General features: G+C 40.3%; 1 protein-coding gene across 4 annotated transcripts in view; it reads left to right on the plus strand.

Moving 5' to 3' along the window:
* Window positions 1-14,334, plus strand: part of TESK2 (testis associated actin remodelling kinase 2) — a 56,205-nt gene that overhangs the window by 18,310 nt on the left and 23,561 nt on the right. For all 4 annotated transcript variants that reach the window (XM_088673256.1, XM_035121268.3, XM_035121266.3 and 1 more), the window contains exons 3-4: window positions 2,416-2,537; window positions 5,431-5,479. In XM_088673256.1, the coding sequence (XP_088529382.1) occupies window positions 2,416-2,537; window positions 5,431-5,479 (171 nt within the window). The remainder of the gene's footprint in view (window positions 1-2,415; window positions 2,538-5,430; window positions 5,480-14,334) is intronic.

A 14,334-nucleotide genomic window follows, 5' to 3' on the forward strand; every position in this document is an offset into this window, starting at 1 on the left:
AATCACCTATGTATCCTTAACAATTTTCCAAATATTCCCCCATGCCTCCCTCCCCCGACCCATTGCTTCCCTTCACTCATGTGCGATCTTCTGTACATACCTAATGCTTGTTTCTCGTTGTGTTAATTAAAGTTGTATTTATTGTTTCGTATATATTATGATATCATATTGTATCCTTGCGCACTTTAGCTATTGCATATTAAATTTGAGCTCCAATTCCAGTTCTTTCCATATATTCATTTACGCACTCCCACTCTTTGTAAAAAAAATTTATTAGAACAGCCTCTAATTGTTGCCGTTAATTTTGCCATCTCAGCAAATTCACAAAATTTAGGTCGCCATTCTGATAGTTCTGGTATTTTTTCTGTTTTCCAATTTTTTGCCACTAGTAATCTAGCCGCTGTTGTTGCGTATAGGAATACATTCCTTTTGTCCTTGGGGTTGTCACTGGATATCAAGCCCAGCAAATATGCTTCTGGCTTTTTAGAGATTGAACTCTTAAATATCTTTTTAAGCTCTTCATATACCACTATTCAAAATTGTTAACCACCTTGCACCCCCACCACATGTGATACATTTTCCTACCTCTGTCCCTGGCTCAAATGGGAAATATGTATTGTGGGAAATATAGTGTGGGACTACAGGATCTTAAAAACCTGCACAATATATTTGACCAGATATGAAAGTAGGACAAAATAAATGTATGTACACACCATGGAAACAATCAAGGATTTTACTGCAGAAATAGAGTAACAAATGTTCAGTTAATTGATTATAAACAAACTTGGAAACAGTAATGTAATCAGTATGCTTGTGAAAAAACCAACCAGCTATGGATCTAAAGTACCCATGACACAAGAGGAGAATAGGTATCGGGCAGGTTTTTCAAGGCTCTACATAAATCAGGGTGGGTTAGAACGGTCTTGTTCAGTGTAAATACCAATAACAAAATATGCAGAAAAGCCTTCCCTTTCACTATGGCCAGCATTGCAGTGCTGAAAACCAATTTGATTTGATTCAGTTTTATCTTATTTGGTTATGACTTAATGCTCAGTTTTAGATTACTATACTGTACAGTATGCTTATTGTTGCACTTTTTACTTTTATTGCTCAGACAATTTTTGTTTTTCAGTCCTATAAATAACATAAATAAATGACTTAATTTGGTAACTCTGATATGAGAACTTTGTTCTTTGCAGGATTGATTCAAGCCTGTGGGTTATTTACAATGTGTAGCAGAAACTGAAAATTCTTCCACTTATTGGTTGCTATGCTCAAGAGTCTGAAAGTGACTAAAAATAGTAGCGAAATACCCTATACTACGGGGGGGGACACACACAAAATAATTAAAAGTAAAGCACAATAAAAGGCAATCAAACCATAAAAGCTATCCTTCTATCCCCTAACATAAGTCTAACCACCACAAACAGCCCCCAAAGAGGGAAGAGAACACAATGAACTGCTGCAAATGAAAACAACAACACCACTAAATTATCTTGAAGATGAGAAACATTCCCTCATCTCCACGCTTCAGACAACTTTTGGAGAAGGCACTCATAGAAAGGCTTCTGATGCTTTTCTCGGGGCATAGTTGTCCCTGAGACTTCATGGGATAAAAATAGCACCTTGAATTAGAACCATTGAAATGAATGGGCATGACTAATTTAGGTCCACTAATTTCATTGAGTGAAACTTACTTGGATGCAACCCCAACCTGCCTTAAACACTTCTGACCACTGGCAAAATTGGAATAGAGAAGAGTAAGTTAACTTAAAGGGCTATTTATGTGGAGTCTTAGGGTGTTGGCAGTACTCCCCCCCAACTGCAGAGGAAGCCACTCAGGCGCCTGGGGCAGCATGCCCAGGGGCGGGGTGAGCTGCCCATAGGAGTGCTGTGCACTGTGGGGCCTCTGGAGTCTGCTTGCCTCCTCCCACTCAGTCACCCTACAGCTGGGGGGGGGAGGCAGCGGGCGGACCGTTTGGTCAGCATGGAGCCTGTGTGCGTGCGCCCAAGCCACCGTGTCTCTCCCAGGAGAGACGCGTGGCACGGGAGTGCTGCAGGCCCCACGGTAAGTGCCACCTGGCATTTTGGCACACCCCTCCATTGACACCCAGGGTGGCCTGCCCCCACCGCACCCCCTTCCTCTGTCCCTGACTCCCTGTACTCAGCTATATTATAAATTAACATAGCCTACTTGAAAGCGGAAGAGAGCCAGCGAGGAATCCATTGTTACATAAGCACATCTCTGAAGTTTTAGAAATGTTTTTCAATATCTGTAGAAGGGGATTAATTACTATTCCCCATTTCATATTAGAGAACGTAATTTTAACTTCTTGAGATGTACTAGGCCCATTACTGTTTCCATTCATTTTCACTGTGTGACTCATAGCTTCTTTTTCGGGGGTTGTCTTTTAGGTGCGGCACAAAGTATCTGATCAGGTTATGGCTTTGAAGATGAACACGCTAAGCAGCAACAGAGCAAATATGCTGAAAGAAGTCCAGCTCATGAATAGACTTTCACATCCAAACATATTAAAGTAAGAAAGGTGGGGTGTATTTTTGTATGTGGGAATGCAAATCAAGTTTCATGTACCACCTCTTATGGTCCTTTGTGTTTGTGGAGGTAAAGTTGAATATTCAGGTACTGTCTCTCAAAACTTTGGAGCTAAGTTTTGGATCAGTGTTTAGACTCTTGTTTATGCCATTATTCCCAGAGTCATCCTGATTCTAAATACATTTCTATTGTCTTATACCATAATTTTGACTAGCTTTCTTCTGGCCTTCTGCATTCTGCATTAAATATTATGTGTTGTATTCCTCTAACTTTTACTCAGAGTAGACCTTTTGAAATTAATGACCATAACTGTAACTTAATTTTACAAATATTAGTTATTTAAATCTTAATTTGCATTGTGCCTGTGTGAAGTAGTGATTAGAGCATTGGACAAAGCTCATAGACTTTGAGGTGGGTGAGACATGGCAGTGTGCAGTTATACAACGTGGTTGTAAATTTAAATGAAACCCCCCTGAAATTATATTTGAGGTGGTCCTTGTTGTGGAATATTTGTTACAGAACAATGCAAGTATTTGCACAAATAGAGCATTGCAAAACATAGTATTACTATATGTGTTGTGGTGATGACTGGCACTTTGAGCAGAAATACTCATGCAAATGATTAGTACTCCACTGTCATGTTTTAAATCAGTATTCTTTTTCTAGAAAGATTAAACAACTGCTTTAATAGTGACAAGCTCCTGAAGTATCTAAGTATCTTGCTTATAGCATATCATTTCCATAGGAAATATTTTATGCAGATCCATTTAAACCTGTATTTAAATAAGAAAATGGGGAAAATATATTCGTACAAATGAATTTATAAAATGGGATTACAATAGCATCTGTATGCTTTAAGCTTTATGACTTCTGTTAACTAAAACTGTTCAAATGAAAGAAGTGCAATTTGTCTAATTTCCTCATTTCCAATGGCCAACTGTACAATGCTACTCAAGCGCTTAGCACCGCACTTTTGGGAACTAGGAACATAGGGTACTGCCTTAACGCTGAGTCAGACCTGATAGTGGCTCTTCAGGATTTCAGCCTGGGCCCTTCTGCATGCAGATACTTATAACTGAACCACAGCTCTTCTGGAAAAATGTGAGGCTAGGTTTCCAGTTCCATGTTTGTTTATTAATGCAAATGGACAGAGGCATCTGCAGAGGGGAATGGGTAAATATAAATTTCCATCTTACATAAACATATTTTCATAGTCCTGCCTCAAGATTGCCCCCCTCCCCACTTGGCACATTGTTGCATAGGTATGTGTATGAGCATAAATACTTGGATAGATGACTGCCTGGAAACCACATGTATGCTACCTTGAGTTCCTTGAAGAAGGGAGGGTAGAAATGCAAGAAAATAAATAATAAATAAATGGGTGTGTGAAATGTTGGAGTGGTGCTTTTTTTTTAAAGGGGAGGATACAAGACTTTTTTTCCCCAAGAAGAGGAAGTATGTATGCATAGGAAATGCACAAAAATTAGTGGGACAACAGCAGTGAAAGGCAACAAGTTTCAAAGGAAACCTCATTTCCTTTGAAATACAGTGGTCCCTCGGGTTACAAACGCTTCAGGTTACAAACTCCGCTAACCCAGAAATAGTACCTCAGGTTAAGAACTTTGCTTCAGGAGGAGAACAGAAATCGTGCTCCAGCGGCGCGGCAGCAACAGGAGGCCCCATTAGCTAAAGTGGTGCTTCAGGTTAAGAACAGTTTCAGGTTAAGAACGGACCTCCGTAACGAATTAAGTTCTTAACCAGAGGTACTACTGTACTCTGATATGCCTTCAGGTAGGTGCATAGTTGCCATACAGTCAGTTTGGTGGTTAGTTTTCATGTGTGATTCCATATGCTATAATGTCCGAAGCAGCTTCATTCTTTATGCTTTATTTTATTTTAAGGCAGAACGTTATATATTGGATAAGATAAAAATGAGCTTATTTAATTGTTCTATTAACGCAAACAGATTTTCATAGCTGAAGGCTTATTTGCCTGTTTTCCTTCAGTCTTAATGAAGTTATCCCCATACCCCCCCCCACACACTTAATAGATAAGAATACTGAAAGTTTACTCAAAAGCAGCTTGCGTTCTACTGCATGTCAGGCGTCTTGTGGTCTTTTTTTTTTTTTTTGAAATTGTGCATTTTCACTTCTGCTTATGCTAAATAAAGTCCCAGAATTGCCCCATACTAAAAATTAAACTTATTGTTCAATTTTTCAGTTATTACATAGCTCAATGTCATGACATAGCTCAAAGGTACTTTCATAAAAGTCATATTTAGAACTGATAACATTTTGCAGTTGTGAGATGAACTGAAAATAATTGGATTCCTAAGCCTTAAAGTTTATGGCATGTATAATCTATATTTTAACTGAATAGAAAACTTAGCAGTTTATTTGTTGGTCTTTTCTGGCAGTGTGATCACATTTGGTGGTATCTTCATTGCTGTTCTAATAATCCACATTTTATATACCAATACTAATGTCCGGGTAGATATAAAATCTAGCTAGACAATTGCTAAGGCCAGGTCAAACATACACTTTAAGATGTCCATTTCTACATTAAGACACAGCATTGATTTCTCTACACCAAACTTTTTCTGTATGTATGAAAGTAAAAGGTTGTGTTTGTTAGTATTGTCCTAACCCCAAACCTTACAAATGTTTAGGAATAGGCAGAATTTAGAAATCTACTCCCCATCTTCAACAACATTGGTTCAGTATACTAGTGCTAGAAACTAATATACTTAGTGATTTGTATTTTTAAAGCAGCAGCTATTAACATAATGATTCAGATGCACTGGTAACTTGTTTTAAAGTTGACAAAATGCACTGTCTGTTTCCCATTTTAAGAAGCTGTTTACTCCTGTTTTATAGGTTTATGGGCGTCTGTGTACATCAAGGACAACTGCATGCCCTTACTGAGGTATGACTGTATAAAGTACCAAGCTATTTATCATATGTACTTCCCTTGAACTAGTTGGGTTATCTGTAATTGTCCCTAGAAACATAGTTTCCTTGGAGGTTTTAAAGCAGAGGCTGGGAGGCCACCTGTCATGTATGATGTAGTTGAGAATCCTGCATTGCAGGGGGCTGGACTAGTTGACATTCGGGGTCCTTTCCAAATCTATGATTCTGTGTTTACCCAAGCATTCCAATATAATTGAATGCAAGTCTTAATTGTAAGGGTTCTATAATCAGTCCTCTTAATTTTCACTGACACATTCCTTATTAGAATTAAGTAGGAGACCAAGTCATTACTTAAATCATTGCAAACTATGCTACTACCACACCTATAGAACTTCTAATATACTCTAGTTCACATTTTAATATTATTGCAGTTTATATTTAAATTTCACAGCCCTTCCTTGCCAAAGTAGAATATAAGAAAGGATGTGTTAAGAGCATCTCCAGTGTTCAAACGAAATAAAAAAAAAGTCCTTCCAGTAGCACCTTAGAGACCAGCTAAGTTTGCCATTGGTATGAGCTTTCGTGTGCATGCACTGGAAGGAATTTTTTATTTTCTTTCAACTATGTCAGACCAACACGGCTACCTACCTGTATCCAGTGTTCAAGTAATTTAATTCCTATGCTGCTTTATAAATTTGGGTGGCATGTCATTTCTGAGCACAATGGAATTAAAAGGGAGATGGAAAACAACATATTGGTTTCTAAAGAGCAAGCTTGGTTACAAACTGCAGATTTTAATCTAAAAGGACATTCTCCAGAAGTCACAACACACTTGTAGTTTGTTCATCTTGTGCCGCATCTAATGCTATTTGCATGAAAGCAACTGTCATTAATTCACCTACTTGCCTTCAATAATTCAGAGCAGGAAAATTATTCATAAGTGTGTGTAAACTCAGATATTGCAACAGCACTGGTTGTTTTTATGTTGCTAGTTAAGAAACATCTTGGATTAAAAATTGTGCTCATACAAGTTCCGTGCATGCAACAGAACTTCCCCTCCCGCTCCTCTGCCTGCCCCCTCACATCACCTCCAGTTCTGCACTGGAAGGTTGAGAAAACCCTCAGAGCAGATATGGGGTGTGTGCGGCAGGAGGAAAGGGAGAGGAAGTTCTTATGAACCAGTGAAGCTGTCCCACACGCACAAGTATTTAGTTGGATACAACCCAAGATAATTAAAGGAATGCTATATCTTTTCTTCCTTTCAATTCCTGTTTAGGTGAAACACAGATTCATTCTGAATGAATTTTGAATGCAAACAAGGGCGTACCCACCATGCGGCAAGTTAGGGCAGCTGCCCTACTCTAGAAGCAGGGCTGGTGGGCAGAGGCGGAGCACAGCCCGGCGGAGCGCGAGTTCGCCATTCCCGCCGCACCGCGCCGCACCCTCCCTCCAGCTCCCCGGCGCGCCCTCAGGCAAGGCCAAGCGCGGCGGGGAACCAGGGAGCGCGCCGCGGTGGGTGGGAACGCTGAACTCGCGCTCCGCTGGGCTGGGCTCCGCCTCCGCCCACCAGCCCTGCTTCTAGGGAGGGGCACAGCCCGGCGGAGCGCGAGTTCGCTGTTCCCGCCCACTTTGTGGCCCCTCCCCTTCCGTGCCTTGGCCCCTCCCCTTGTCGCCCCCTAGTTTTGATCCTGGGTACGCCCATGAATGCAAAACTAGAGATCTAAAAGGGTTAGATCTAACATCTAGCATAAGATTAGCACATGAACATAGTTTCAAGTGTCCAAGATTTCTCATCTGTTCTTTGAGCTGGAGTCTTCTGGAAAATATTATATGTCCATTCTGTTGATGCCCTTCACTCAAGCAGCAAAAATATCAAGGAAGTGTAGCAAACTTGCTAGAGGAATTCTGAAACTGAATAATGCATCTTTGGGCTGTTGCAGATTTGTGTTCTGTAGAAGCGCAGAATGGCTATACATCAAGTATTACAGGTTTTTTTCTCACATGTCTGCTTGAGAGTCTGTACACATTAAAGATTTTGAGGTTATGTGCTTATGTTTGAAGGAAGTTAGCACATCTGGTTCTTTAAGGAAAGGGAGGGAGGACTGACACCAGTCAGCCTTATTTTGAATTGCTTGCTTCAGAAATTTGTTTTCTAGCAAACCAATCACATATGTTGCTATCCTGCACTACTACAGAGCACCAAATCCTCAGCTGGATGTAGAGCAACTACAGTAATACGTTTCCAAAAACATTAATGTGGAATTAGTTGAATGCAAGCCTGAATGAAAGACAGGTGAGGGAGAGGCTTTTTCTTTCAGTTATTTTTCTGATCAGTATGAACACACACACCCTCCCAGGCTGCTTGTTTAAACCTGGAGCCACAGTATTACACAGTGAATAGAGACTGGTTTTAACAGAAGAGGGGTATGTGGGTGAAGAATATAGATCTCTCCCTTCCCCCTTTCCCACTTAATATTGTCCTTCTTCCCAAGCCTTTCCAACAGCTGAGTTCAGATTGCAGGAAGGGTCAAACAGCTTTTGCATGCATGCCATCTGCTCATAGGATCATATACCTCCCCTCACTCCCTCTTCCTAAATGATTGGGACAAATCTGGATTAAACACTGATCTACTGTTACCATGTCTAGTTTATCACTTAGTTTGGCACCACTAGAGACTGAAAACTACAAAAGCTATGTTTGAACCATTGAACCATCAATACCACTTCCTAAGTGCATGCTCTATTGAGCTGAAAATCCCACTTGTCTCAGTGGTTATAGAACTTCTGCAAAATCAGAAATTAGAGAAGGGTGCTAAGACAGTAAGGATAGTCACATCCCACTGATTCTGTAAACTATATTGCACCTGGAGGCATTGAAGTGTGATTGCAATGGATTCTGTGGTATTGTTATGAGTGGACTCCATCCCCTGTGGTTAACCAGTCTCCCATTTGATCTTTTGTTCTTAATGATGCTTTACAGATGTTACGCTTTGAGAATATTCAGTAGGAGATGCTTCCTATGCCCTCCAAATCCAGCAGTTGTTTTCTGTCTATAGGCCTTGCGGATCATTGTGCAAGGAGGGTAGGGCACTTAATGCAAATATACAAACTAGAAGCAAATGTGTAACTTATTGGGACAGAGTGCACATGCTTCTGGAGAGAAGCTTGCACCTGCTTTGCTTTTCCCTGAGATTTTTAGCACACTGCAATAGCTAAGCCAAGCTTTTACTTGGCATCCAAACCAGGATTGTGGTTAAGGTCTTAGCTTCCTCACCAAGTTAAAAAGTCCAGGGAGGAGCAATGTAGATTCCCCAGTGGGGAATGTTGTCATTTTCATGTGCTTGAAAAATTGGTAGAATTTCTTTGGCTGTAGTTTGCTTTTGTTAGGTGTGGGGAATGGTGAAATTAAGGAGACTCTTTGCTTTTCACCTAGAGATTGTCTTCCTATAGTTTGAAGGCCAAAGAGAAAGTCAACGTTGATAATTTTTGTCAATTTTTTTGCTCTCCATAGAACACCACAATGGTGGCTCAGGAACTCAGATGACTCAGGAGTTCTAGCTTAGGGTTGAGCTAGAAAAGTTTATATCTGTAGGAGTAGGGTATGGGGGTATGGGTGGTGAAAGTGATCCACTGACGGGTGGTGATTTCAAGCTACATTCTGCAAGGGTAAGCTGCGGAGTTGAGTTCCCCATGGGGAACTATGTCGTGCATCTAATTGAACTGTGACTCTACCTGCTCCACATGTAACATCAGATGTGGATTAGATAGGTGTGATTTGGGGGAAACGACCTCACAGACCAACTGTGACCCATGCTGGGCCAAATTTGGTCCTTAGGCCAGAGGTTCCCGTCCTTGTAGACAGGGGTAGGTACTCTTGTTAAGGGGAGAGTGACTCTTCCTCTAGTTGGAAACAAGAGGTGCCCATTACAGGGAAAGGGTTGGCTCCTTTAAATTTCACCAGCAATTTCTTTAGTAAAGGTGTGAATGAAGTTTATCCTAAGCATAGTTATCCCTTCTGAATAAAGTCCATTCTGTGACAGCTGCATATTACTTAATTCGCACTGCATATTGCTTAATTAGCTAGAGCTTGCATAGTATCTGCAAAAGTAAATAAAAGAACGCTTATTGTTGTATGGAAGCACTTTTTGATACAAATAAGTCATGTTGCAGTAAGCCATGTGGCTGTACTTTGGCATGAAATCAGTCTTTGGCTTGGAAGCTGTTCTTCAGCAATTCAAGTATTCACTTGTAAACTCTCTTGAGGTCTTAATGCATTTTTCATGTAGTTATTTTTAGTAACTGCCAAGGCCTTTGAGAAACTTGAACTGAGTTTGGCACTTAGTCTGCACAAATAAAAGATATTTTGTTACTTTATAAGCGTAACTTTTTCTTGTATTTTATACAAAGAATAATTTGCCTTGACATTTCATAATACTCTCCAATTTAAATACATTAATTTTTAATTATAACAAAATCAAATTGAAGCTATTTTCATTTTTACAAAGCATTGCTAAAATATTAATTTCTCATATTAAATATTTGGAACTTAATCTGACTGAGGAACCATAATTCTCAGTGAAATTTTAAAATTTCAGGCCATCTCTGCATCGTATTTCCACAGGTAGACAATAGACTGAAATGGCTTAATTCACATGTTGCATTAAACTGGTTTAACGTGAATGTACAGGGTGCTAGTGCATCCTGTTTAAAAGTTATTGCTCCTCCCCTGCTCCTCCTGCACCAGCAGGAAACAAGGCAGAATCTGGCTTATCATGAGTCAGGGGCTCATGACTTGTTTCCCTTAAACAAACCATGTGCAGGAAGCCAAGGACAAACCAGTTAAATGTTTTTAAGTACAGTCCTTGAGTTTGTGTGCTTCCTCCTTTCCTCTTCTTCCCTTCACACATAGCAGTTGAATACTTCATTTTATCCCATGCTTAATGAAGGTGGATGATTATTTTGTTGCAGTGAGAAATAGCCATGCTACTGTTTGTCCCACCCTCCTTTTTCAAAGCTAGGTTTCTGGCTGTTAAGCCTTATAATGAAAATTTGCAGAGGAACTGAAACTGATTACACTCAGGATTTATGTGTGGAAGCCTCTGGTTCATTTTACTTCCACTGGTGGTTCAGTTGAGACAAGTTGTGGTTTGGTAACTGGGAGTACCCAGTCACCCAGCAGGCTTTCCTTTCTATTCCTACGTCACAGAAATGATGGCAAACTATGGCTAGCAAATATGAAGTGGAGGAGGGAGTTGCATGTGAGAAGGAGGGGTGGAGAAGGCATACAAACATTTGGGTGACTTGTCTCCCCCACTGTGGCATGTGCTTTTAGTTTAATTTTCTGAAATTCTTTATGGTCATCAGGTGCTAATCTTAAGTCCCAGTTCACTGATCCAATTGTTACTGTTCAGCCTAGGAAACTGAGTTCTATTGCACTTTTGCAGACTTGATTACTAGTCACTAAACTCACTGTTCCCCAATATCAGATTGCACAGAATAACCTCAGTATAAATTGGATGGTATGAGGATGTAGCTCATGGTGCTCAGCATCCATTTCTTGTAGTTGCAAAAGTGTTCCTTCTTCTGTGGAAATCCACACAGAGGCTTTTCCACATACATAGGAGGGATCATATGGAAAGAATTAAGTGACCAGGTCCTTCACAGCCCTTAGTGTTGCTGTCCTTCTTGCTGTGCTAGAACTGTTTCTCCAACTGGAGCCGCATCTTATTGCACAAGGATACAGCATACAGATTTATAAATTCATCATCTGTTCTATTTCTTTCTTTCTCTTACCTGAATATTAAAATATATACCTGAATATATTAAAAGAGATGTTATGGTGGAATTCACTTTAAGAATGCAGTAAAGCTTTTGTAGCATTTCTATGAGTAGGTTTGTACAGGCTTTATTTTACAACTAAATATAAGTTCCAAGTACTGCTTCTCTGCTGTATAGGGGAAAGACCTATATAGTAGTTAGTTGCCTGCAAACTTAAGATCAGATTGTTTGAAGAAATTTGTGAAGCTCAGGACAAAAATAATTGCAGAATATGGTGTTTCCGTGGGCTCTGGCTTCCATCACGGGTGTTTTGTTGCCACAGAAGCGATTTAGTCATGCTGGCCACATACCCGGAAGGCTGTCTGTGGACAAACACTGGCTCCCTCGGCCTGAAGGCAAGATGAGCACCGCACCCCATAGTCGTCTTTGACTGGACTTAACCGTCCAGGGGTCCTTTACTTTTACCTACAAATTTCTCTAATCCTGAATTCTCTAATATTTTCCTACAACCCACAATTTCACAGGACCATACAACAACTTTGCAAACACTCAGAAGTAAAAACACCAGAATCAAGAATTTAGATCTACATGAATTTGTATTGCTGCTTAAAGTATATTCTATCAAGGATTGTGAAGAAAGGAAACAACATTCAGCTGAGTTCCAGCAGCACACCCAGTAGGCCTTTCCTTCCCATCTAGCTCTTCAAGGGCATACTTGTATTTTTAATGGAATTTGAATTGTTGGCATACTTGGAGCACAAGTATTCCTAGCCTTCAGTCCTGAGCTGCCACTTTTTATGTACTTAACCCTTGTTCCAGTTGGAAAAAGTCCTCTGTTACTTGCAAAGCCGCGTTTGTTTTGTACATAATGGGAGCAAGAGCTGTCACATCTTTTTTACTTTACTCCCCCCCTTGCTTAGAAGGCTATCCCAAATATATAATTAGGTGGAGCCTTATCCCTATTTTGAAGAGTTGGATTAATTTGGTTTTAAGTACGGTATTGTAGAATTATAATTGCATTTGTACACACAATGAACTTTTAGGCCCAACTGTTAAAGCAGCGCTTATATTGTAGCATCAGCAGGAGCAAGGCCCCAATGGATAGTTAATTTATCTGAAATGGCAGATATTCACAGCATGCTTATTTGAAATCGCAAAGACCACATATTCCAGTACTTGCATTGGGACTGATAACTTGTTGGGAGGAGGAGGGTGGAATAGCTTGGTAACAGAGATCCTTTCACCTGAGATTCTTGACTATGGAAGCCTGTGGGGCTGTTGAAATGAGCAGTAGTCCTACTATGCAAAGAGAAGAGCAAAGTGTTATAATTTCTCCTGGGGAAGATTTATTCAGATCTATGGTACTAATTATTTGAGCAGACTGGATCTTGCCTTTTTATGTGCTAACTGCATCAACAGATAAGATTAAGTTACAGTTACAATAGACAAAGTACTCTGAAGCCAAACAGGCAATCAGCATGAAATTCGACACATTTGCACTACTAGTATAGCCCTTTCACTATTAAAGGTCTTTCTTAATTAAACCTTCATTATTGATTTGCAGTCAAATATTTCCAGTATCTGCATGCTTTACATGCCGAGCGCATTTTGCTGTGGCGACATAGCATTCAATAAACAAGAGGGTGATATCCACTGGTCCACCAGTGGCACATTCCAGTTTGTGGAATGATTCCTGCTCCCATTGCAGCCCTCTGTACATGCTGCAACTCTGTTATGGTGGCTGAGCTGTGGGAGGTGTAGGGGGTTGGAAAGAGGAAGTCCAGTTGCATGAGTGGAGGTCTAATTCTGTGACGTTGACTATCACTCATACAGAAGAAAAAAGAGTGATTGTGGTAAAAATGCAATGTGCTAATATATTTGTAAGCTGAATTCAAAAATGGGTAATACTAAAATACCTGGTAAACCCAGTTTAATTATTGGCTGCAGTATAGACACAGCAAACAAATCATCGGTTTGTTCCAAATCAATTTATGAATTGCTTCATGCAGGAAAAAGTCCCACAGTGATTTACAACACTAGGCAGTATATACACAATAAAAAGCCATTGGAACAAAACAAGTATGAAAAGTCTAAATTCACAAAAACCACCCCACAATATAAAAATAATCAGCCCACATTCATAGGAATGAACACTAAAAATAAACAATCAAAAGTCAGACTATTGGAACTCTGTCCAAATGCTTGTGAGAATAAAAATCTTTTTGGCTGGCACTGTGAAGGTGACAAAGTCAGTGCCAAGAAAGCATCTCTGGGAAGGACAATCCATTATTTGTGGGTAGCTTCTCTTGTTGACACCCTCTGAATATCTGTTGGAGGGGGCACACAGAAGGACCTCAGATATTGATTTCACCTTCATGTGAGGAAAAGCAGTCCTTGAAGTGCTAGCCACCCAAGACTTTATATGTCAAGATTAGCACTTTGAATTGGGCTCAGGAAAAAATATTGACAGTCAGCACAAGCTAGCCAGAACTGAAGTTATATGTTAAAGCCAGCTAGTCCTTGTCAGTCTGGCCACCACATTCTGCAGTAGCTGCAGTTACTGAATAGTCTTCAAAGGTATTTCAACATAAAACACAATGCAGTAATCTATCCTATAAATTACCAGGTCACTCAAGCCAGGCTATCTGTATCCAGATAGGAAGGCTGCTGGACCACCAGCCAAAGCTGTTAAAAGGCATTTGGCAGCATGGAGCCCACTTGTTCCTTCATTGGCAATGGAGCATACAGGAGTACCCCCCAGGCTTGCACACCTGTTTCTTCAAGGGGATTCTGACCGCATTTAGAGCAGATTCTACCTCATCCATCTGGACAGGAAACTACCTACTGACTGTGCATATCTCTTGTCTGAGTTGAGCTTCAGTTTGTTGCCGCTCACCAAATCTATTATCAAGGCCAGGCACTGGTTCAGCACATCTGCCACAACACCTCTCAGTCCTTCAAACAATGATATGCAGGAGACAAAACAATACTGAACTGTAAAGGACAATATGTTCTGAGAAAAATATGAAGGAAGTACTGCTAGTGCAAAGCAGGCTCTTTGAGAATGACGGTTGGACATTATGTAGCAGGACG

The sequence above is a fragment of the Zootoca vivipara genome, chromosome 7, assembly GCF_965207765.1.
Source record: "Zootoca vivipara chromosome 7, rZooViv2.hap1.1, whole genome shotgun sequence".
Classification (NCBI taxonomy): Eukaryota; Metazoa; Chordata; class Lepidosauria; order Squamata; family Lacertidae; genus Zootoca; species Zootoca vivipara.